Genomic DNA, 25,096 nt, shown 5'->3' with positions numbered 1-25,096 from the left:
GCAGCTTCTTTCTGCTATTTCTTCTGTAATATTTAGTGTTTTTGACGTTTTTCGTTAGTGAGTTAACGTACTTTTAATAATTTTCAACCTAACCTTCGTATGGGAGGTGGGCGTGGTTATTATCCGATTTCAACTATTTTCATGGTGTGTGGTGGAGTACGTAAGGAATGACACTTTATGTGTTTTCGGACGACGGATTCGTTACCCTGATCATTTTGATATATATAACCCGATATCCAACTCGTTTAGTTTCATGACTTACAAACAACCGTTATCTGAACAAAACTAGAATACTGTCTTAGCAGCTTTTGTTGCGAGAGTATAAAAAAATATGGAGGTAGTGAAGTGATTCAGAATTTATATGAGTTCTCGCCATATTTTCACTTTTGACCTAAAATTTGTGTTAAAATAAGAGCTAGTCAAACCTATTTCAAAGAAATTTAAGGCATACAAAAGCCTTTCAATGTCGGTTTCTTCGAATGTTGGCAATAGTAATGACATCACATAGTATATATTGAAACATATTCATATTTTTCGCAAGAAGAAGGAAATTGTTGAGATTCCTATAGCCTACCTACACGCTATCATAAGTTAGAGATGAACTTATATGTTTTTATTTAATACTTTCCTTTATTTTCCTCTTATACTCCTTTAATTTACAAAAACGGCTAACTCCCTCTCTCCCAAAAATTTCCCCAAGAGAGTTGCCAAAACTACCAAGCATTTGCAGAGAATGACCGACAACAACAAATTGCAACAAATTGAGAAACCTGGCGTAATGCCAAAATGTACTTGAATTACCAAGTTCACCATCCTTTCAACACTGTGTGCAACGAGGAAGGCAGACAACTCCAACTGCCACACCGAAAGGCAAACAGCATTAATTTTTCAAAACAATGTCGGGAGCAAGAAGGAAAATGCTGTACCAATGCCTATCAGTGCACATTTGTAACCGAAATTGATGAATGAAATTTGTTCGAAAGATAAACGGGCATGGAGCATAAAATATTTGCAAAAGCGCTGATTTTCATAGGACTTTGGCTACAAAGTTGCCGAATGCAATGCTGAAAACCAAAAGTCAGCTTTTTTCGTCAACAAAGTATCAATGCCAAGAAAAGGATATGAAACTAATATTTGTTGATAAAAAAATAATTTTACGTGCAAAGTTGTACGTTAAACCACTCACTCACACTCGTGTCTGATGCATGGTGACACTTATTGCCACAAAAGCGCCTTTATTGCCGTTTGAGTGTATGTATATATTGTTCACGCGCCATTCAATGCATTTAAATACTCGCAGAGCGTGTGGTTACCTAGCACTTATGGAACAATCAGGGGGCTTAAGGATATCTATGGCATACATACGTACATAACACAATGTATTCAATGAATACCGACGTAAAAAGTTCCAAAATGTCGACAGTATGTGACAAACAAAGTGTCACGCGTTTCCAGCGATTCGCTTTCGTTCGGCCTCTAAAACAATTCTGCTATGATTTTTTTTTTGTAATTTTTACGAGCATTTCCGAGTTTATTTTGCCTTGCTGTTATCCTGCAGGCTTTGTCGCGACGTCAATTGACACTGCAGTGTTGGCAATTGGCAAACAGCAGCAACATAACAATACCAACAACATTGATGGTAATGGCGCCTTCGGACGTCTATTGCAACTCATGACGAAAAAAGTGAAAAAAACGCCAAATGCTTTATATTTTCCGCATTGTCTGTTTAAATGCCCTGTGAGAATTCGGTTGGCACTTGTGTCAGTAGTTAATTTTATTATATTTTGAAATTTCAGGGCATTCAAGATAGGATAGATTTGAGCTTCTAATCGCTCGGATAAGTCCAAAATGTTTGTATCATAGTCGTCCACTGTTACTTCTTCTACTAAGCTTGAACATCAGAAAATACTTCTTTGAAGCTATCACTCGGATATGTCATAATTTGTTCGATTTGAGCCAGTTCCTTGATCATGTTCGTCCTTAACGTTAAGGGCTCAAACTAACAGAGATTTACATACAAAATACTACCTTTTAACCATCGACCCTTATGCTCAGATTAGTAAAAATGAGTAGTAAGATTGCAAGATTAGACTTAATTATTGACCATCACATAATAGAATAACTAAAATTAACTTCGAGACTTCTTTAACACAAAAATGAGCACAACTTCATAAACTCCATCATTTTAAACTCGAGAATTCCTACTTCATGCAATCATCATGGTTTTATCGACAGATCCTTACAACCGAGTACGCCGAAGATTTGAACCTTATTGTGCTCCACAAATATTGTAAATTTCACTCTTCGTCTAGAGAAAGTTAGCAGCAAATATATATTTTCGGTGAACTTTTGTTCTCTCTGTCTTCATTCGTATAATAACAAATACAACACTGTGGATAGATTTTTACTTTTTAGTTACTTGTGAAAACTTATTTCCTACTTGGCGTCATCAAATTTCCTAGTAGACTACTACTCATATGTCTCCAGTCATTTAGGTTCGTAGACGCCTAACACCATCCGTCTTCTGTCTGCCACTTCTCCATTCATTCTGAAGCACGTTTTTACTTTCTTGGTAATTCTAACTGAGCTTTTGTAACAACAGTTAAATACAGTAAGCTCCCTTTATAATTAATTAAATGTAAATTCAACAAAAAAAATCTAAAATCAAAAATTCTGAAATAGACTTTTAAATTTTATGAAGATCACGTACAGTAAGATAATTTAGGAATTTTGAAAAAGATATGGTTCCGTCTACTGTTAGCTTATATATACCGCCCAATTTCATACGTAGTCTTATATGTATCTAGTTGACTACATGACCAGGTTCAAATTCGGTTCATTCCCATTATGAATTTTCCATACAGTTTTAAACCGAGCCCAAATTGTCTTGTTTCAAGACTCACACAACTTTTATCTGTTTCCCTGTTCTGCTTTCAAATGTTCTCAAATTCTCTTTGTATTCCATCAAATATGCCATGCCATATTCATTGTGTAAAATTTGTATGGCAAACACTCAGCTCCACTTGCTTTGTGCCACTCATTTATGCATCACTTGATTTCAACCCCTTTTTCGGAAGTTCCACTTATTGCACTTAAACCCCAAACACACACATAAAGGCAGAGCTTGGTCGCTGTCCAAATTAGAAAAGATTAGAGTACGACAGCTATGGGAGTATTTGAGAACCCTTGCTGTTGCAGGAAGCCCTAACAATGAAGGTTAAGCTTTTGTAAATACACGCACCGGCTCTGGGTTAAATGGCTTTTAGCAAACAAACTCTTGCAAATAAACGACCGCATTCCTGACATACGTAGGCATATAAATTGGCACATTGGTCCTTATAGAAGTACATACTTAGAGGTGTATGTTCATATGTATGTGTACATTGTAAGCTTATACATGTCTGTCTTAATATTAGCTTTTGCTTAGGCGGCTAATTCTATTTGTTATCCAAGATTTTTTAATCTTTTGAAGCCGTAGAAAATTGGTGAGCATTCAATATGAGCATTTCGGTCATACGCGGTTATTAATACGAAGGCTATCTTCATTTTTGCGAGTGGCGAATCGAACAACCAAGTGGCAAAAATCCAATAAACTGTCGTAGTCAACAAGAATGGGAAAAAAATACTTTAATAATATATCCGTATACTTTCTCGTATTGATTTCAAAACGTATATCTTGTTTTGTCATTTGTAAGTTTTTTGCCAAGAAAATAGAATTCAGACATAAAGGGTACTTTTTAAACCTGTGGTTTTCAAGAAGAAATTGAACACCTATGAAAAAAACATTCTCATCCACCAACGTCTAAAAAAACACCGAATAAATTCCAGTCGAGGGTTCCAATTTGCGCACCACTTTTTGCAGTAATCCAGGCCGTATGTCAGCAATAAACATTGTTCCAAAGTAAGTCAGTTCATTAAGAAATGGCAAACCAAACTGATAAAATTCAAGTACCAGCTGTTAAAAAAATCAACTCCGAGAAAATATTGCTTAATTGCGTGTCTAAAAAAGATTATGATTGTAGAAAGCAAATCTTACACTAGCCCTGTTAACAGGTCTCTTAGGCTTTTTAATAACCAATGTGTCATAAAGATTACCGCTAAGATTTTTTTAAACACTTTGCAATTTAATTCAGAAGAAAAAATTGTGTTACAAATTGATAAATTGTACATTTTTGAACTACGCAGTTTCTGTATTTTAAAAATTCAGCAATACATCTTCAAAGATTCCAAAAATGAATAGATCAGTTCCGAAGCCTAGCGACTGTATTTTCACAATTTAACAAATTCCTCTCAAGTTATCTTGACGATCGCCAAGATAAGAAATATATCAATATATGTTACCTTATCCCAGCACACCTTTTCATAAAAGTAAATTTTCATTTTCGATATCAAAATATTTAAAATTACTCGACAAATTATGTTTGGCTCTAAAACATAAACCCTCTTTGCTAAATACACTTAATTTAACATGTTTAAATTCCCTTTTCATTGTCAAATGAGGTCTTAAGAAGCGAATTTATTTTTTATGATGGTTCAACACAAATCCCAATCCATTGAGCTGTTTTTTTAAAGATCGATCAAAAATAATATACATAACTCAAGATTACACATAAATTTGTTTCGCCAAATACCTTTTCTACCTTTCTATAACCAATTTGTCAATAAGACGTACCACATAATTGATACACATCTATCGGATCAGAGTTAGACTTTAGAAAACTCTATGTTCCTTGGTTTTTTGGAAAGGATTAACTTTACGTGTAAACAGCTAAAAGACTTGTCAAAGCAATTTTCATTACCTTAGACTTCCAAATGTTTGATGATAACTTTTGATGTCTTTATCCAATTACAATTTTGTAGTTGTAAATATACGTCAACACAATTCAGTTCCACAGCGCATATAAGAAAATATCGAAATCATTTGGCGTAGAGTAACGAACACGCCTCGTTGGGTAATGGCAGCTGTTCGAAGGTTAGTAGGGCCGGCTTAATCATTTGATCTCATTATTTAATACAGTTATCATTGAAAACATTGGATGTCATTGATTCACACAATCGACGCGACAGCAGCACCCTAGGTGGACCTAACGTATGTGATACCAGAAGATTTATTGAAATGGAATTGGTGTAATTGGAGTGAGGGGAGTTATCAAGCGGGTGATTAAAATCACAGCCGATAGTTGTAGATTTACTGTTATAGCAACAACAAAGAGGCATATCTAGCTCCCTCTTTCTGTTTTAATTTCGCTCTTAAACCTCCCAAAACTAACTACGTAGAAGGAAAATAAAAATTACTTTTTGGATGTAGTTTAGATTACTTCTCACTTTCATGACGTTCACGTGGTAATTTATTCATTAATTTGTAAATTGTATTTGCAATATTTAGTTTAGTAGTTGTAATTGTAATTAGCATATATCCATTGTTTGTTTCAGTTTTGTTGAATTTCTTAAGACTAACTATTAAACTAAAAATTCTTCATACAATTTTTTTTTGTTGTTTTTCTTTAATATTTTTTCATTTTTTTCTTGCATTTAATTTAATGATTTTTTTTTTTTTTGTTGGGTTTTGCAATTAGCACAATTCGTTTTCTAATTCAAACACACATGTAATTTCAATTTCAAAAACGTAGTAATTCTTAATATTCGTACATACAGTTATATGAAATATGTTTTTGTTTTGTATTTTGTATTTATGCATGTAAGTATGCGGGTATATAGCAATTCAATAGATTTGCACGATACAAAATATTTGTTTTTATTGCATTTTATTTCACTTTAGTTTCGAAAAAGTTTTTATGTTTATTGTTGTATGCAATTGTTTGATAGCCTGAACGCTGTCAAAACAAAATGAAAAAAATAAAGTTACTACACCAACAAAGGTGGCAAAAAATCATACATATAAACTCATGCATACAAACGTGTGTATTGTATTTAGTGTGAAAGTGATACAACAAAACCACTGCGTTAATAATAAAATTTGACTAAATCAATAAAATTTTCTAAGCATAAGTTTACACATAGAGATAATAACTAAATGTGGCTTAAAAAAGTTGTTTAAAACTATTACTTTTTTATTTGTTTCATTTGCGTTTCGCGCCTAACTTCTCTTCAATATTTAGATGATTCTCTTGTTCGCCTTTTATTTATACATAATATTTGTATTATTTTTTTTTTAATAATTTTTTTTTGTTTTGTTGTCGTAAATATCATTTCCATATTGCACTTGAAGCCAGTGAAGTAATGAATTCATGGGGAGGAGAGACTTGATAGTCGACATTTCATATACTTACATACATATATGTTTAAATTTTTATTTATTTTTTTATTGCTATAGTACAAGTTAATGCTATTTTAAATGATAAATTATCAAATGATTTTTAAAATTATATGTATATCTCATATAGATTACATATTTAAGGCGTTAATTGTAAATCAATTGAACTCAAAGTAATTGAAAACAAAAATAATGGTTTTTCTATATAATAACAACATATTATAATATGCTTAAATAAAACAGTAATTTCCAATTCAATAAGGGCAACTTAAACTTAATTCGGTTAAAGTGTAAGTGAAATTGCTTAACAACTAAAATTAATGCTAATGCTACGCAAATTTAATCAAATTTGCCAAGTGGAAGTTGGCAGAGTAGAATTTTACCGTATTAAAAAGAAAATATAACAGTAAAATTCTGAAAAAAATTATAAATTTTATGAAAAATTTTGCATATTCTATTATTTTCGCGCGCTTAAAGTGCATAGCTTTCTATTAAGTGTAAATAATTTTCATACACTGACGCGTGAAAATGTGTAAATTTTTAAAAAATTTCGGGTTTTAAACACAATTCGTTGATAAACTCTATATTTTTTAAAATTAATAGTTTACCAAATTACTGCATCACGCAATTTAAGTATAAAAAACTTGAAGAAGTTGCGCATGCAATTTTAAACAGAATTTTCATTCAATTTTTTTTTGTTTAAGTGTCATTGGTTGCATTAAGCAACAAATGTTTGATCTAATTACTAACTTAAATCATATGCAGAAAACGTTTGTAATTGTCTGTTGCTTCTTTGGAAACTTAAATAATATTTATAGGTATATATGAATCATACATATAATGTTTAATTTAGTTAAATGTTGTTGAAGAGTTGATGATGCACAATTTGCTATTCCTATAACTTGCTATAATAAGTTCGATACATTCAATGTTTGTTATTTTTTGTTTTGTAACTATGATAAAGAAAATACATGCTATGTGAATGTGTAGATTTTCAAAATTTCATAAACGTCCTAATAACCGCTATTCATATTTGATTATGAAATGTGTAATCCAATGCGCATGACAATTGATTTTCAAATAACTAACTTTTTTTTATGAAATACATACATATATAGACTATAATTTGCTAAACCATTTTCAGATGGAGACTATATAAGCATATTTATGCAGAAATTGAATAAAACAAGCTAATAAAATGCGAAAAAGCTATTATATACCAAAGCTTCAATTAAATTTTTTTTATTTTTTTTTTAATTCAGGAACTTATGCAAAATTAAGCAAATAAATTTAAATGCTTATATAAATAAAAGTTGGAGGAAAATAAGGTATTCAATGTTAAAGCAAAATTATTGAAAATCCATACAATAAACACCTAAAAACGAATAACAAAATCAAAAAAGCCAGTGATTGAGGTTAGGGGTGAAGAGAAAATTAAGCTAAAATTTGTTGGAATTATTCCATTTGTTAAATAAAATATTTCTTCTTCTTAAAAAATGAAATTTTTGTAATATTTGTTTAATTTTTTTCCGTTTCTGTTATCAATTTAATATTCTGGTTTTTGTTTTTGTTTTTGTTAGAGATTTTGACAAACTTAAAACTAAATTATATATACAATTAGATTTCAAGCATACTAAGCTAGTGCATGGCGTATTTTTGCAAATAAAATCATTTTTTTTTTTTTTGAAAAAAACTGCATTCACAATGGGCACAAATTAAATTATTTTTTTCTTTTAATTGCGTAAAACCAAAATCACATATAAAATTTACCGCTAATGCGTACCCAGCTCCAATGCAGCTAATGATTTATAACATTTTAATATTCGCCAGGAATATTTTTTCTAAAAAAAATTAATAATTTTTTTTTTAGTTTTTAATAATTTTTAACTTAGTTTTTAAAAGAAAGTCAAGTTTGAGACTCGAAAAGTTCATTAGCCGTTTATAAGCTAAGAGGAAAACAATTTTCTTAAACTATTTTTGAAAATTTATCAACATTTGTGCCAATACTTGGTAAATCGTATGATTTTATAAAATTATTCATGCTTACATTTTTAGCAAATTAGTATTTGAGTGAACTTAACTTATTTAAAGCGAATTCCAACTGAAAATGGCTTGTGCACTTCTACATATATTCATGTATTGCTTTAACACACTACTGATTTGCTGCAGCTTCAACACACACATATGTAAATTTTAGCCTAAACAACTACTTACCGCATTAATTCGTTATTCATTAATTCAGTAATATTTATAATACTCATTTAAATTACAGACACATATACGAAGATATTAAGAGAGAAAAACCTTCTTAAAACCATGATACGCCACAATCAATTTCTACTATCATTTTACGCCTCAACGGTGAATGGATCACGCGAATGATGTATTTTTAAGTGTTTGTTGTGATTGGTCTTCGTTGTGGAACTCTTGCCGCATATGGTGCACTGAAATGGCCGTTCGCCTGTATGTATGCGTCGATGTTCGATGAGATAGTAATGCCGATGGAAGGACTTTTTGCACAGGTCACAGGTGAACTTCTTATTGCCGTGATGCTCGCGTCGATGTCGCATGTAATTGTATTTCCTTATGAATTTGCAACCGCAATACTCGCACGTGTACGGCTTGATTTGTTTGTGTGCATTCATGTGATTCTTGAAGTCCACCTCGCGCACAAACGCTTTGGGGCAGTGTTCACATTTGAATGGTTTCGATGTGCGATTGGCATGCACCCACGAGTGTATCTTCAAATTCCATTTGGTGGAGAAGGACTTATTGCAGATAGCACAGTCGTGTTGTGTGTCCATCGAGTGTGTGGCCATGTGTGCCTTAATGGAGGACTTGGCAAAGGTTTGCTTGCACAGTGGACACTCCATCGGCTCGGCGTAATCAAACTTGTCGGAGTGCGCTAAACGTATGTGCCGGCGCAAGGAGTTCGCATGCACAAAGCGATCACAACAGTATGGACAACATTTCGGCTTGGCATCGTGTGTCTCCTTGTGCCAGAGGAAACGCGCCTTTGATGGCAACACCTCGCCGCAATGGCAAACGTACTCCTTCTTCCGGATGATTTGCTTGCCGTGCCGCTTGCGATGCTGTGTCAAATTCGAGTAACGCTTGAAGTATTTGCCTGGAATGAAAATGGAAAATTAGTATGTGTTTATTATTTTGAGGTTTGCAAATTGAAAACTTACCGCACACTTTGCACTTGAGCGGCGTGTGTCCGGTGTGCATGCGCATGTGCTCCACCAATGCGCTACGCACCACAAACTTCTTGTCACACACATTACAACCAAACTCCTTCCAGCCCAAGTGGCGTTTCAAATGTAGTGAGAAATTCTTCCAACGCTGAAACGTTTTGCCACACGTAAAACATTCGGCGGGATGCTCGTTCAGATGTGCATCGTATAATTTGACCGAAGAGAAATTGCGTCGGCACACGTAACAGAAGAAGATCGATTGCTCAATGAGTTTCTGTTCCATTTCACTTAGGTTATGGCTATCTTTCAGTGTCGAGATGTTATAGGAAACCAACATGCGATAAAGCGCCGCCAATTTAGTGGCTGGTGTGGTCATTGCCAATGGTTGTAATAGCGGCTTTGTATCCAATGCCTCGCCGGCGATATCACCAACGCCGCCGCCTATATTTAGACTGCTCGCTGGCAATAATGCCATACTTTTCTTGTCATCCACCAGCTCTGGCTTGGCGTCGATGCTCTCACCGCTGCCTGCTGTGGACGTAGACGCAGCTGTTGCCACAACCGCAGCCGAGGCAGCTAATGGCTGGTACGCATTTTCTACCTCAATTTTGACGATGTCCTGTTTGGAGTCTTCCAGAAATTCCATGCTATCGGAACGTACAAGTGAACTACTACACCCCTCAGCCATATTTACGACTACGACATTGTCCACGCCGCCAGCAACGGCATTGGATGATGAGGGAAGGGCATCAGGTGCGGCCGCACTGGCAGCTGCATCCGGGCGTTGAACACATATCAATCGGCGATTCTGACGCACATAGTTGTGCTGGAGTATCATATGTGAATTGCGATCCTTCAGTTTGGGGAACTCCGCTGTGCAATGTGTACACTGATAGACTTTCTTGCGCGGCCGCCTTTGATCTGCACCCAAGGTGGGCGTGCCGTTGGCGCCTGCAGCGGCGGCTGTTGATGAAGTTGCAGATTCAGCGTTTTGACTTGATGGTTGTAACTGTTCATGCGCCTGCAGCTGTTGACTATTCTGTGGCTGGGGGAATAATAACTGTTGTGATGTAATTGTGGCGGTTGGTTGTACACGTGAGACAGTCGCCTTTTCAACTCTGCCAGCACCACTGCTACCACCACCACCACCACCAACATGAGTGTCACGCTTTCGTTTCTTTTTATTGGATGTTGATGTGGATGGCAGGGCATCCGTGTGTCGTGCGAATAGCTGAAAATTACTATTGCCGCTGCCGGTGGCATTTGCTGCAGCTGAGGTAGTTGCTTCCAAAGGAAGACGAAAATCGAAGCTAATCCAGGAAAAAAGAGTTAAAATATTATTAAATATATTAATTGTTGTGTATTACAAAGTTATATGCTGACCTTTTGCCTGGGCGGTTAGAGGGTGCCGCACCAGTGGGCGCAGCTGAGGCGCTCAAATCCTGTACAGTGAAATACTCGTCATGATTCCAACCATTCTCATGCTGGAATATGCCGGGAAAGGTAGTTTTGAAAAATCGTGCAGAAATCTCGCCATACATCTATATTTAATAAAAATTAATTGTTATTAAACTTTAAATAACATTGTAAATAAGTAAATTGATGAATGAACAGCCCCAATGGAGCATGAGTTAAAAACAATATAAGTCTTCTCTACTCACCGGCTGACTCCACGAGTTTTCTATGTCGCAGTTGCTTTCCTGTCCAGAAATCTCGCCCTTGGCTGGCATCTTTTCATCAGTGCGTATATTCAGGGCGTCAGCCGTGCAACCGCCAGCCAAACTGCTCTCCGTGGCAGCAGCAAACGATGATGAAGTTGAAGACGGTGCACCTGGCATACCAACCAAAACCTCACGCTTGCAAGAATCGAGATCCAAGTATTTACCCACATCACCGCCGTCGACCGCTGCATTGCAATCGACACCCAGCGCCGCTTCGAAGTCAGCATTTGCTGTGGCCAACGCATGGTGATACCAATGCGATGCAGTGCTGCCCATTTCACCGCTACCACCATGTACGCCGCCAAAGTGACTGGTATGTGCTTGTTGTTGTTGCGTGGAACTGGTAGAATCATCTGTGTGTATAGTATTGCTGCCAGAGGCAAGTGTTGCTGCTGTAGTAGCATCTTGTGCCGCCTGCTGATAGATGGCTGAGAAATTACCGCCTTTCGTATCGGCTGGGGCGCCACTGACGCTCCCACCATGACCGTAAAGAAAACTGAATGGATAATCGGTGAAGTTGTGCTGCAGCTGTTGTTGCTGCTGTTGTTGTTGTTGCAGCTGTTGATGATGATGATGCTGTTGTTGTTGCTGATGCTGCAACGCAACATTTAAATCCCTGACGTGGGAAGTGGTGGTGCTACTGGTAGCACTTGTGGGTACATCTGAAGCTGATTGCGATTGAGAATATGACGACGAAATGACTACTTCTTGCACATCATCATGCGCTATAAATTCGTCTTCGCAACGCAAGGCGGCATGTGACTCCGTACTGCTTGTATTGGTATTAGGGAGTATCGTAGCTGACTTTGGCTCATTCACTTTACCTGCTGAGTTTGAGAAGATCGAAGTGGCAGAGAGAAAATTAGTCGCGACGTTATGTGTAGCTTCGTGTTTCTTTGAATTTGCGAAATCCAACAAAACGCGTGCATCATCAGTCGCAGCAGCATTATCGTTGGAGTTGCTGACGTCTTTATCTTCCTCCTTGAAAGGTTGCAAGAAGTTTGTTTGCGCTTCCTGCGCGCTCCCCACTTGTTCGGTCTTACATTGTATAATGGGCCCACAATTATTATCCATATTTGAGGTTAGGTGATTCTCAAGTATGCTGTGTCCCGAATTGTTGCCATTAATGCTGATTCTATTGGTATTGCTGTCGTACCCTGAAGAACTCGGTTCACTTTTGATCAATTTCTGTGCGATTGTATGATGCGTTGGTTGCTCTTGCTCTTGCTGTGATTGCCGCATTTTTTCTTGCATTTCCATTTGTGCTTTTGTCGAAGTTGTCGGTAGTTCGCATAGTGCTTCTTCAATGATTATTTGACTATTTATATCCTTAACATTCGCATTCCTGTGGGAATGGGAATTCGTGTTGTTGCTGTTGAGGTTAGCATTTGCATCAGTCTTTGTTGCTTTTGGCTTGATAATCAGCTTCTTTGGGCCTCTTTTCTGCACTGGCAGTGTGGTTGAGGTTGGTGCTCGTGTGTGCAACAGTGGTTGCCCCTCTGCTTTGGAATTCGGAGGATCCACTTGCTGCTGCAACAAGCCATTAGGGTCTTCCATGGCATGATGTGGCTGCTGTTGATTTCTATGCGCGTGATGCTCATCTTGAAGTTGTATAATATGTTGGCGCGATAGATCTTGTATAATTATTGATGTTACTTGTGGTTGCGCTGCCAATGCAGCCTTGTCATCAAACATATGTTGTGATTGTGGTTCCGTTGCATCTGAAGCAGCTGTTGGTTGTAGCACCAAATCCTTTTGAGTCTGCTGTTGTTGACTAGTTGTTGCCATGCGTATAACACTGGTCACGTGACTTGCGCATGTCGGCGTACCAGTGGCCGATGTTGTTGTTGGCATGACGGCATTGTCAGCTGTTTTTACATTGTCACTACTGTCATTTATTCTAACCTTATTGCTACTACAATTATTTTCAACTATTTTTTCAGTCTCATTTTTGTTGGCGATTGTAGGTGGTTCAATTACGGTTGGTGCTTGGAAATCGTTAAGCGGTTTTTGTATTTCGAAATACTCTTGTTTTCGTTCAGCGTACTTTTGTTGATCTTGTTGTGGCGTCTGCGATTCGTAGTCATCATCGGGCGGCTCCTCTTTTTCGACTTTCAGCAAAGGAATGGGCATGGTGCCCGGTAATGCATTACTTTTCGCTGTTATTTTACTAGACGCTATTATATTACCGACCAAATCGAGGTATTCGTCTAAATTTAGCTGCACATCACTCAGCACAGTAATCGTGTTTTTCGAACTACGTTTCCGCGATGACCCTGACGAACTATGAGTTTGGTTGGAATTTGTTGTGGAACAGCTGGGCATCACATTCGATTCGTTATTAATATTTGCACTCGAATTCGATGATGTACTGGTCTCGCTGCTCACATCTACTTGGGCAGAACTCGTATTTGCACAATGCAGAGGTGTTGATCTATCGCTGCTGCAACTGGTGCTTGTCATTTCTGCTCTATCACTACCGAATATTTTTGATTGTACCTTTCCATCAACTGATGCAGTGCTCTTATTGCTACTTAATTCTGCTTCATTTTCTTGCGCCTCCGTATCCACTTCAGATTTTGTATTTTTCCGTAATTGCTCATCTGACGGATTTTCTCCGGATTCAATATCCATTGGTACAACTTCATTTGCTTTTGTAGTATCATCGGTTGGTGAAACCTTCTTGTTATCGTTGTCTTTAATATCACTGTTATCATCATCATCTGCATCATCATCGTCTTCTTTCTCATTATCTTCGTGTATATGCAAAACGCTTAACGGCGACTGATATATACGCTCAATTACCGAAAATTCACCATTGTCCTTCTCAACGCATTCCACAATGTGTTTCGGTGTTTCTTGCACTATAAAATCACCGTTATCTCGTTCCAAATAGTGCGCCACCGGTGACTCAGCGTAGCGTAATACTGAAGATGAGGAAGGAGATTGCGCCGCTGTCATAAGCAATGAATTGTATGGAGACGATATTTGTCGTATGCCAGGTGATGATGTCATGGTGGCAATGGCTGGTGTCGTGGCCGTTGCCGTTGCCGAAGCAGTCACAGCCGTTGATGAAGAAAGTGTTTGACTTGTTGCTGTGGCGCTGGTGTCGCTGCAATCTGTTGGAACACGTTGCTGTGCGGCTGGCATAGTTTTGACCGGAGCGCCAAAATGTGACACCGAATGTGGCAATTGTGGTTGATGAAGCTGTTGCATGTTGGTTGTTGGTGTGCGTGGTGGCGGTGGTGGTAGCAATTCATTTGGTTTTGCGCCGCTGGTAGGTTTCGCGCTTACTGTTGGCATATTTGCCAATGCGTGTTGTTGTTGCTGTTGGTGCAGATGCAATGATGGCGTGCAGTTCGTTGATGTCTGTGATTGTGTGGGTTGCATTGTGGCACGCTGCTGCATCTGACGCGCTAACTGCTGATGATGCTGTGGTTGCTGGTGCGGTTGTTGTTGTAATTGCTGGTGTTGTTGTATGTGATTTTTGTCTGCAGTGGCATGCTTATTTTTGTTTTGGTTATTTTGAGATCGAATTTGACTTATCGCTGTGCCATAAGCAGGCGGTGGTTTCTGATGTTGCAATTGTGTTGATGCATGGTGGAATGGAAATAGCTGAAAATGAAAATAAAAAATTAATTGAAAAAAATACATACAAATCAATTTCACGTCAGACGTACCTGTAGCGCAGGCGGTGGTGTTGGCAAAGCATTTGAATAATATATTTTGAGGTTCTGTTGCTGTTGTTGTTGTTGATTATGCGCTTGTTGCTGTTGTTGATACTGATGTTGGAGCTGTTGATGCGGCTGCTGGATCGGATGCATTTGTATGTGACGATGTGGGGCAACATTGCTTGCAAATAAATTGTTTGTATGTGATTGATGTAAGAGTTTGTTTGGCACTTGACCGACCACTAGTGGCATTGACACCATTGGTGGGGGCGGTGGTGGCAAAATATTGCGCTGTTGTGCGATTTCAATGTGGCCACTTGCACCATCCAAGTGCTGTTTTTGTTTTTGCAATTGATTCTTTTGCTGTTGTTGTTGCTGGTGTCGCTGCTCTAATTGACTTGTTGCTAATTGTTTTTGTTGCATTTGGTGGTATCTATTAGCCGCATAATCATCAAATTGACTAGGTAGCTGAACTTGTGCAATACCGTTAGCAGGCACTACCGTTGCCACGGAACCTTGAACTTTATCGCTTCCACTACCTGCATCAATTTTAATTTCCCGTTTATCATCTAGATTCTTATTGTTTGTGTTTACCGTTGCGTCAACTGGTGACCTTAAAGCCGATGTTGTTGCAGCAGCGCTTGCATTTGACGACGACGATTTATTTATTGCAGATATGCCACAAAATGCATTTGCAAAACTCTGACTACTAATTTGGGTTGTGTCAGAAGCGGCATAATTAGATGTACCGCTCGTCGCCGAATTGCTGGTGGCATCAGAATCAGATATCGACGACGATATCGGTGCGGGATTTGGGTTTTCATCCGGATCAGTTTTGGGTGTGCTACCGCCACTTAAGGAGGCCGCCAGTGCGGAGCTCGCAGCACTGCCACCACTCCCCGAAATTGTCATTTGCACAAGTGCCTTAATGACTTGCTCTTTAGGATGTGTCTCTAAATGATCTGAGAGATTCATGCCCGCATGCAGGAATAGTGTGCATACCGGACACTGTACGTTTTCCCCCATTTTGTGTGTTTTTATTTCTACGCTTCGTGATCGTTGTATGTATAAAGTTTAATATGATAATGCTGTTGCAGTAATTACTTCAAGACAGAATGGCTTGAAATCATAAAATCGGTGCAGTTCCTTCGTTAGCCATCTTCGTTAGAACATCAGTAAATTAAGCGAGGTTACATAAATCTAGAAAAAAAATTCATGAAATTATTTAATTTGTATAAAACTTTGTATGTGTAGTATTGAAGTATATAAGAACAATTTTTCTATTATAATGATAAAAGAGAATTATCTATTTTGTATTTGAAATATCAATTTTATAGACTCAATATCACTTTATGCACCAGAAAATCCGATTGACCATATTCCTAATAAGTGTGTACCCGTTATTCATATTTCATTTTATTTGATTTTATTTTCAATCTCTTAAGCTATCAAATGAAAAGGTTTTTTTAACATATTGTAACTTTGCCCTATCCAGTCATTTTTTTTTAAATTACGCGACTTGATATTACGCCAAACTAAAAACATAATCTTAATAATGCAAAATTATTAAAGTAAAGTAATAAAGTTCTTCTTCTTCTTAACTGGCGTAGAAACCGCTTACGCGGTTATAGCCGAGTCCACAACAGTGCGCCACGCATCTCTCCTTTTGGCGGTTTGGCGCCAATTGGTAATACCAAGTGAAGACAGGTCCTTCTCCACCTGGTCCTTCCACCGGAGTGGAGGTCTCCCTCTTCCTCGGCTTCCACCAGCGGGTACTGCATCGAAAACTTTCAGAGCTGGGGCACTTTCATCCATTCGAACAACATGACCCAGCCAGCGTAGCCGCGCCGGAGGATGGAGTCATATGTAGAAGTTCACGTAAGTGAGGAAAGTTTCTGACTGCCATTCACTTGGGAGTGGCCAGGAACGATTCTTTTACATGTGGCTCAAGCAGCTCACAACTTCCGGTCTTAGACCAAGTATCCTCTGGGTAGCCAACAGACATCCGTCTGGAAGCGAGCTAAAGTGAGAAGGCGAATCCCGCTTATGCGGTTGTGCGTAGGGCTTGGGACCCACCACATAAAAACGAATAACCAGTGAATAAGAATAAGTAATAAAGTTAAATTGAAATAATAATTAAAATAATCTCAGCTCTCTTGTATAATATTTTATTAACGCGATTATACCAATTTTCATCACAACCAAAGTTAACATTTTTTTTTTCAAGAACAAAGATTTTTTATTCTTAGTTACCAAAAGTCAAAACAAAACTTGTTGGTATGTTTTGTCTCACATGCTTGTTGCCGACTCAATAAAATATGAATTAATAAAATAAACAACAATTGGGGTCGTTATTCGATTGTGACCTTCAAATTGAATACCAAATCGACTATATTTAAATTACCCTGTATGGCGTTTATCACACGAGTAACCACGTACTAAAGTCATCATACCTTCACACATAAAACGAGCACAGAAAAATTATAAATGTGGTATCTGAAAGGCTAAATTATGGCAACGATAATTATGATACTCATTTATTTGAGTTCCTCTCTTCGATGAAAAGGAGTTCAACTAATCATATCCTTTGCTCAAGGAAGATAGAAGACATACGTTTATGGAAACAAAGAAGAAATCAAAAAAAAGAAATGTATGAATACGATCACACGAGCCGAAGATGCGAATGAAATGCAATTATATATGCACATATGCATATGTATGTCCAAGAATATGACTGTGTGGTTTAATAAACCGAGAAATTATCTACTATGTTGACTATATATCAACACAAATACAAACATCAGCATGAATGTTTACAAAAAATTATATGGTGACTATGTGTAAGTTATATGTATGTATGTATGTACATGGGGAAAAGGGGTTTGGCAATGAGGTGATTCTCAAGAGTTCCTCAAAAACAAAACTCGATAAAGATATATTCTTTCATGTGTAAATAACCGTATCACTGGTTAGGAGAAAAAACAAAGCATGGGGCAGTAAAGAGAACCCAATTTGTATGGTGAAGTGCACATTGAAGCACACTGGTTATACTTACACATACACAACGTTGACAGAAGGCAATGAGACATATATTCATATGTACTAAGTACATAAGTATACCGACGTAGCACTGGTTAAGCATTATTATATTGTTGTTTCTACTATGCGCATCTTCAGCGATCAATTTATATATGTATGTATAGCGTATGGGGTGCAGCAGACGGTAATAATGACGGTAAAAGCAAACAAACACATGTAAACTCAGTGGTTAAGGAACTAAATGAACAAGAGGAATAAGCAAACGTACAACAAAGTACCAGATAAAAACAAAAATAAAGTTAAACATTTAAAGCTTGAAATACATGTTCGACACTGTATTAATACAATATATGTATACAAATTGTTATATACGTCCATACTTATGTATGTATTAACATATATAGATATTGTACAAATGAGGTAGTGCTGACACGGTGTGGCGAATAATAATACAACCAAGAAATCTGAAATACAAACAACAAAGAAGCAAAATGTACCACTGGTATTATACACAGATGAAATGGAAGACGAAACAGTCAAAATGGTGTGCCGGGAGAACAAGAAAATATGAAAATCAAAAGGAACAGGTAGATTCTGTTGCGATGCCGAGTACCAACACTTCCGAATAAATACTTTTTGTACTGCTCTCAATGTAAAAAAATCTATGCATAACCCAATAAACTAATTCACAAGCACTCACACAATGAGGTAAACGAATGAGCAACCGAAATTTGGATAAACTTGGCACAACGACTTGGTCATAAAAAATGCGATGTAGAGTAAAAGGTATGAAATGCTACCCTTATTGATTTTTCTTAAAAAAAATCAAGGAGTACAACTCCTACACAATCACCAATACGCAAGCAAATGCTTTCATCACATTGATTCGAAAAAATCTAACTAAACGAATGATATTGGTAATAATGATTGTATTAAATTAATTGCACGTGTCCCTATAAAAACGTGTATAGATCTGGTTGTAAGTTGTCAAATATTCCAGTTGTAAATATGTAAACATTATATATGGTGACCAACTGGTTAACTTAACCAAACCTTACCATTACCACTGCCAGTGTTGTGAACATGTGTGCTACACTTTCTGCTAATGTTGTTTTTGGTTCACCTCCCACCGTTTGTAACAGCGATCGTTTTCAATGACTTCGACACTCAATTGTTTGCCCTTTTTAGTGGTTTGCTTTTCGCATATGTAGATATTTAAATACATATGTTTTTAGAGATATTTCAATTTACGCCTTTATTAATTAACAGCACACACACACAGAGTTACAACACAGTATATTTTTTATTTTTTCAATTTTTATATCACTATACAAATTTGTTAACAGTGTTACAAGGGGTGTTCACATACTTGAGCACAGCAATGTTCCCCATACAAATGTCTTTGGAACGAGTACACTGACTATGGTCAAAATGCGATGGCGACAAATTTGTGGAACGGAAATAACGCGTATTTACTTTTATATAGTTATGGAACGTAGCGAAAGCAACAAAGATAATTGAATTTTATTTCACCGTTCTTCACTCACGCACTAATGATACTGCAGAAAGATATGGAATGGTATTTCTTGTTCCAATTGTTTAAACTGAAAAACTACTAATTGGTATGACCCAAGTCATTACGTCTAAAAAATCTTTTTGTGTTGTTACTACTGTGCTGGTGCCTTATCGACCTTAAACCACTGTCGTTTTATAAAGTGCTGATCCTTGAGGTATACCTTAGCTCCCCCTTATGAGACTTCGTTCCTGTCACTCACAGACGTTTAATGACACAATTTTTATTCCTTTTTTACATATTTCCCCATACACTCCTTCCAAAGCATGTAACGCAAATGTTTCAACTGCTGCTTGTGTATGCGATTGCGAGGCCGTCCGACGGAGACCCGTTCGTATAGGTCACACAAAAGAATTTTTTACATTCGATTTTCACAATAAATCCTCGTTATAATCGGAATATTTTTTATAAAATCATTACTACACTGGTTTGTGCTGCGTTTTTCACTATTTTTGCATATTTCCAAACACTTTAATTAACCTTAATTCAGTTGAAAATATTCTACACCGAAATGAAAAATTACGATAACGTCTAGATATTGTGTAGTAATAGAGTACACATTTTGACAATGGCCGACACAGAGTGCCCTCGAATAGACATATTGCAGCTACGTTCGCGTATTCAAAAATTTTACGACTTCTCAAGCCTATGTTTTTGTTAAGAAATATATATTTTATATATATATAATAATATTATATAATTTATATAAGTTGAAAAAAGTAGTTTACATATTTATAATTTAATGTAAATTCTAAATGAACTCGTTTCTATTTTTATTATTATAAAAGTTTTTTCGAATTAGAATGTTATAGTTTTAATAGAAAATAATTAGTCAGAATTATATGTGGTTTTTAAGCCACAATTAAATTTACTTAAACTAAATTAAATTACTATTAATAACAATTTTGTTTTAAATTATTATTTATAATTTGTAAACATATAGGCACTGACTGAACATACCGCTGTCAATGCAACCCTGCATTTGTTGTCAACGTGAATCGCTCTTTCAGTGTAATTTGCCGATGGTTTGCAGAAAAAATAATAAAATTTCAAACATTGGTAATAAAAGCTTGTTAAATACCAGATTTGTGTTTTTAAATGTTTAAAGGTAGTGGAGGAAATTGAAATAAAATATAAATATGACGGACAAAAATTCTGAACAAAGCATTATGGATAAGTCCATGCGATCCGTTTTCGGTAAGTTTTAATCTACGCTTAAAAAGATAGCAAAACTTTACAAAATATTATTTGCATGTCTCGAATAGTGGGCAATATTCCGTATGAGGCAACAGAGGAGAAACTTAAGGAGATTTTCAGTGAGGTTGGACCCGTAATTTCCCTCAAGTAAGCATGAAATTTCATTAGTAACAAGTAGTATATTTGTAACTATTTTATTGCATTTCTAGGTTGGTATTTGATCGTGAAAGTGGAAAACCAAAAGGTTTCGGCTTTTGTGAGTACAAAGATCAGGAAACGGCACTTAGTGCAATGCGAAATCTAAATGGTTATGAAATCGGTGGACGCACTCTACGTGTAGACAACGCTTGTACTGAAAAGTCACGTATGGAAATGCAACAGCTGCTGCAAGGTCCTCAAGTTGAGAATCCTTATGGCGAACATTGTGATCCTGATCAGGCACCAGAAATTATCACAAAAACCGTGGCGTCGTTGCCACCAGAGCAAATGTACGAGTTGATGAAGCAAATGAAACTTTGCATTCAAAATAATCCCTCAGAAGCACGTCAAATGTTGATGTTAAATCCACAATTAGCATATGCTTTACTACAATCCATGGTTGTAATGCGTATAGTCGATCCGCAAACAGCATTGGTAAGAAAACTAATATTAATATAAATGTAGAAACGTGTTTAAATTTTTAATTTTAAGGGAATGTTGTTCAAAGCAAATCAGATGCCTCCAGTTCTTGGTGGAAATCCATTGTCTGGTAGTGTACAATCGCAAAATATTTCATCAAACATCATGCAACAATCACTGCAACAACCGACACAGCCACCGCCATTGGTTGGAGGGCAACCAATGCCCGTGCCTGGTCCGAACTTCAATGTTATGCAAGGCGGCGATATTGATTTAAGAGCTATGAATAGCCCTGCACTAGGTGGACCTGGTGGCATGGACCCAAGACAAATGGATCCACGCATGGCACGAAATATAGATCAAGATATGCGCGCTATGCCGAATCCCGTTCCGCCACCACTAATGGATCCACGAGCACAACGACAAATGCCACCACAACAGGTGAATCCACAACCATCTTTTCCAACCGATCCTCGACAACGTCAAATCGACCCCCGACTACGAGGAAACGCAGCGGGTCCATCCGGCATACCAGGTCCGACAATGTCACAACAACAACAAACAGCTCAGCAGCAGCTACAAAATCGTCTGGCTTCGAATTGTGGCATACCCAACGATGCAACGGATCAGGAGAAAGCTGCTCTCATTATGCAGGTGTTGCAGCTATCTGATGAGCAGATTTCACAATTACCACCGGAGCAACGCGCTAGCATTTTGGTACTCAAAGAGCAGATTGCAAAGAGCACACAGCGTTAATATCCAATACAAAAGATATACATATGTAAAATATTTAAATTCATATGACTTAACTATTTTCAATTTAATAATAGGTACCAATACAATTTAAACATGGTTATTTGAGACACAATAAAAAATGTAACATTCGATTATAAAAATAATTTTTTGTGCATATTAATTGTAGCTCAAGGAATTGTGACCAAAGCTTGATGTAGTTTTTGTACCGCCGTATTAACAATTTGACGTAAACCGTCATCTTCAGGACAATGCACTTGCTAGAAATAAACGGAATATTAGTAAATATTTAAATTTGATCATATAATTTATTAACTAACCAAAGTTTCCAAATTCACTTCTGCTCGCTTTCCGGCCACAGTAATTGGCAGTACTTCGCCTTTGAACATTTTTGGCACTGAATGCTCCCCAAATGTATCTTGCAACGTTTCCACCAAACACTCTTTGAAATGTGTGCGATCTGATTTGGAGGTTGTGGTGGTACCCTTGATGTTAGTGCCACCCATTTCAGTTTGCATTATGCATGCGAGCACCGAGTCCGCGAACATATCGTTAACAGGCGTTGCCTGCCATTCCATTATAATTATTTTCCCCTCCACCGATAAGTCAATGCACTTAAATGCGCGAATACGTTTCTCCTCTTCCAGTATTTCCGTCGTACCAACACCACCAATACGATCTAACAGTAACTTTAAGGTGCCTAACTGACTATTCCATGGAATAGATTGTCTCTGTGTGACAACGGACATACTCATGTCGGTGTATTCTGGAAAGTAAAAATTTGCATTAAAGCAAGTATTGTCGCCAAATTTAGAAAAGCAAAACAAAAAAAGCTTACTTGACAAATCAGATGCGGCAAGCAGGTGGTATTTAAAATCACGTTTTACTAAAACGCCAGATAATTTATTTCCAACCTCCGGCTTTGTAGCCGCTAAATTGCCCATGACTTTGGCCGTTTTTTCGCCACGGAAGTATAGTTCGACGGAATGTGTGTTTCTTGGATTGTAGAATTTGATGTTTGTGGAAGTGTCGGCTTCATACTCACGTTGCAGTGCCATTTTCAGACGAGACATTTCGTTTTGCTCACCATGCACCAACACCTTGAACGATTGTGAGGTTTAATAATGAATTAAGTATTCCTAAAAAAATAAATCCGAGAGAGATACATACCACATGTTGCGGTTTAAGTAGCCGTATGAATTCACTTGTCTGCTGGTAGTCAGTATGTGCAGAAAACGAAATATAATCCACTGACATATTTAATGGCAATTTTTGACCTGCTAAAGTTGTAATCTCTTCTGGTTCAGAGAGTATGGTTTTAGCCAATGTACCCTCAACGCAGTAGCCAGCAATTATAACACCATTCTTCGGATCTGTGCACCAGTTTTCGAATAATTCGCGCGACAAACCGCTTTGCATCATACCAGGCGAAGCCATTACAACGCATGGACCAATGTCATCAAAATGATCAATGCCTTTTAGATTTGAAATGTGACGAAACACAAATGGATTATTCACAGCGATTTGTCGTCGTATCTTGTCATTCATTGCATTAATATATGTTTGATACACAGCCATGCATTTCTTAGCCAGCGATGACGCATAGTAAATGGGTATTTCGTGCAGTTCCGGATTTTGTGACCAATATTCGTCTAGTATAAGTAGCAACTCTTGAGCGCGCCCCAAAGCAAATACTGGAATCAAGCAACGACCACCCTGTTGCACAGTCTTTTGCACTAATGATGTAAATCTATTTTCACGATCTTCACGCTTTTCGTGGATATGTGTACCATAAGTTGATTCCGTTATAAGGACGTCAGGTTTAACGGGTGGTATTTCGGCAGCCATCAAATGTCGATCTTCCTGTCTAGAAAAGTCACCGGTGTAGAGTATTTTCACACCGGCAATTTCAATTAGAAACATAGCAGCGCCGAGTACATGTCCTGCGTTGTAAGCACAAAAGCGTACACCCATAACGTCACGTTCCTCATGGAAGTTTATAGTTTCAATTTTCTCCATAGACGCCTCTAAGTCGGCTTCTGTGTAGAGCATTTGCTCCGTGGAAATGTTACTAATTTTTATGTAATCCGATAACATCCAACGATATATAGCTTTTGTGGCGTGTGTCATAAAGCATCTGCCTCGAAAACTGGTCTTCATCAGAAACCATGGTAGAGCACCACAGTGGTCCAAGTGAAAACTGTTGAAAGCATATCGTCGATTAGTGTTGTGTGTGCAATTATTTCACAGAATTATTTGAACTACTTACTGTGATATAAAGAGGAGATCAACTTCATCAGCTTCTATCAAATCTACGTAAGGTAGTGCATCCATACCGGATAGTCCAGGGTGTATACCGCAATCAAGCTATATAAATTACAATTATGTTATTGTGCATATGCGTAAATACAAATATTTTGCCATAAATACCATTATTTTCTTTCCTTTAAAATCCAACATTATACAAGATCTTCCGACTTCCTGACCGGCGCCACTAATATTGAAAAATTATTACAATTTCAGCAGGGTGTCTTTATTTGTATTATATTTGTTACTTACAGTGGCTTAATTTGAAGTAGGTCACTCTCCTCAGCTGGTACTCTGTCATCATTACATTGTGACATTTTATCAAATATTGAATGTAATTTATTGCAATTTATTCAAATTCTTTAAAATAAACACGCGTTTGAAGATGCAAATATCATGAAAATTTAGACGCCAGACGAACTATCAAATATGCCGCTTAATGTCAACAGCTGTGTACTCTTTGGTTGAGGGTTGATATGTTACGATAATTACAAATATATTTTACTCGGTCTGCTACATTTTTAGTAAAATTTTAAATTAATATTTTTTTATTATGTTACAAATGAACATTTTTGCAACATATTTGAAACGTTTTAGATTTGATTAAAATAATTTAAGTAAAGAGAATTGAAATATTCATAACAACGTTTAAATTTCTTAAGAATTATTTTCTTTGGCAAGGCAGGAAACTCTGGTGCACTTGAGTGTTTTTGATATATTTGTTTTGCTCACGTCATTCGTTGCTT

General features: G+C 37.0%; 3 protein-coding genes across 5 annotated transcripts; 1 reads left to right on the top strand and 2 right to left on the bottom strand.

The window, feature by feature from the left end:
- Positions 1 to 7,152: 7,152 nt before the first annotated feature.
- On the bottom strand, positions 7,153 to 20,042 carry LOC105218620 (uncharacterized). Of its 3 annotated transcripts, XM_054226210.1 has the most exons (7): positions 19,639 to 20,042; positions 18,961 to 19,097; positions 14,873 to 16,063; positions 11,133 to 14,807; positions 10,855 to 11,012; positions 9,466 to 10,781; positions 7,153 to 9,401 (listed from the first exon to the last, which is right to left on the bottom strand). In XM_054226210.1, exons 3-7 carry the CDS (start codon positions 15,887 to 15,889, stop codon positions 8,623 to 8,625), a joined length of 6,945 nt encoding a protein of 2,314 aa, XP_054082185.1. In that variant the 5' UTR covers positions 15,890 to 16,063; positions 18,961 to 19,097; positions 19,639 to 20,042; the 3' UTR covers positions 7,153 to 8,622. The 3 variants fall into 3 exon arrangements, with proteins under 3 accessions (XP_054082185.1, XP_011192620.2, XP_028900277.2); XM_011194318.3 differs by having other exon boundaries at positions 18,961 to 20,042; XM_029044444.2 differs by lacking the exon at positions 18,961 to 19,097.
- A 398-nt stretch (positions 20,043 to 20,440) lies between these two features.
- Positions 20,441 to 22,189, top strand: LOC105218622 (cleavage stimulation factor subunit 2). The gene is made up of 4 exons (XM_011194323.3): positions 20,441 to 20,672; positions 20,741 to 20,819; positions 20,882 to 21,305; positions 21,363 to 22,189. Exons 1-4 carry the CDS (start codon positions 20,615 to 20,617, stop codon positions 22,044 to 22,046), a joined length of 1,245 nt encoding a protein of 414 aa, XP_011192625.2. The 5' UTR covers positions 20,441 to 20,614; the 3' UTR covers positions 22,047 to 22,189.
- Positions 22,065 to 24,887, bottom strand: LOC105218621 (cleavage and polyadenylation specificity factor 73). The gene is made up of 7 exons (XM_011194322.3): positions 24,603 to 24,887; positions 24,474 to 24,537; positions 24,313 to 24,410; positions 23,214 to 24,243; positions 22,882 to 23,143; positions 22,364 to 22,809; positions 22,065 to 22,303 (listed from the first exon to the last, which is right to left on the bottom strand). Exons 1-7 carry the CDS (start codon positions 24,665 to 24,667, stop codon positions 22,214 to 22,216), a joined length of 2,055 nt encoding a protein of 684 aa, XP_011192624.2. The 5' UTR covers positions 24,668 to 24,887; the 3' UTR covers positions 22,065 to 22,213.
- Between the last annotated feature and the right edge of the window lie 209 nt (positions 24,888 to 25,096).

Source organism: Zeugodacus cucurbitae, chromosome 2, assembly GCF_028554725.1.
Source record: "Zeugodacus cucurbitae isolate PBARC_wt_2022May chromosome 2, idZeuCucr1.2, whole genome shotgun sequence".
In the NCBI taxonomy this organism is placed as follows: domain Eukaryota; kingdom Metazoa; phylum Arthropoda; class Insecta; order Diptera; family Tephritidae; genus Zeugodacus; species Zeugodacus cucurbitae.
Note: the sequence above shows the minus strand (reverse complement) of the source record. Positions and strands in the feature narration are given on the sequence as shown.

What these genes read in the sequence shown, in the direction of transcription:
- LOC105218620 (XM_011194318.3), bottom strand. Translation starts at nt 15,889, where the DNA reads ATGGGGGAAAACGTACAGTGTCCGGTATGCACACTATTCCTGCATGCG. An exon ending in TCTAACCGCCCAGGCAAAAG is followed by an intron (nt 10,782 to 10,854) that starts GTCAGCATATAA and finishes TTCCTGGATTAG; the next exon opens with CTTCGATTTTCGTCTTCCTT. An exon ending in GCTCAAGTGCAAAGTGTGCG is followed by an intron (nt 9,402 to 9,465) that starts GTAAGTTTTCAA and finishes TTTTCATTCCAG; the next exon opens with GCAAATACTTCAAGCGTTAC.
- LOC105218622 (XM_011194323.3), top strand. Translation starts at nt 20,615, where the DNA reads ATGACGGACAAAAATTCTGAACAAAGCATTATGGATAAGTCCATGCGA. An exon ending in GGACCCGTAATTTCCCTCAA is followed by an intron (nt 20,820 to 20,881) that starts GTAAGCATGAAA and finishes TTGCATTTCTAG; the next exon opens with GTTGGTATTTGATCGTGAAA. An exon ending in TCGATCCGCAAACAGCATTG is followed by an intron (nt 21,306 to 21,362) that starts GTAAGAAAACTA and finishes TTTAATTTTAAG; the next exon opens with GGAATGTTGTTCAAAGCAAA.
- LOC105218621 (XM_011194322.3), bottom strand. Translation starts at nt 24,667, where the DNA reads ATGTCACAATGTAATGATGACAGAGTACCAGCTGAGGAGAGTGACCTA. An exon ending in CTACTTCAAATTAAGCCACT is followed by an intron (nt 24,538 to 24,602) that starts GTAAGTAACAAA and finishes TTTCAATATTAG; the next exon opens with TGGCGCCGGTCAGGAAGTCG. An exon ending in AAGTGAATTTGGAAACTTTG is followed by an intron (nt 22,304 to 22,363) that starts GTTAGTTAATAA and finishes GTTTATTTCTAG; the next exon opens with CAAGTGCATTGTCCTGAAGA.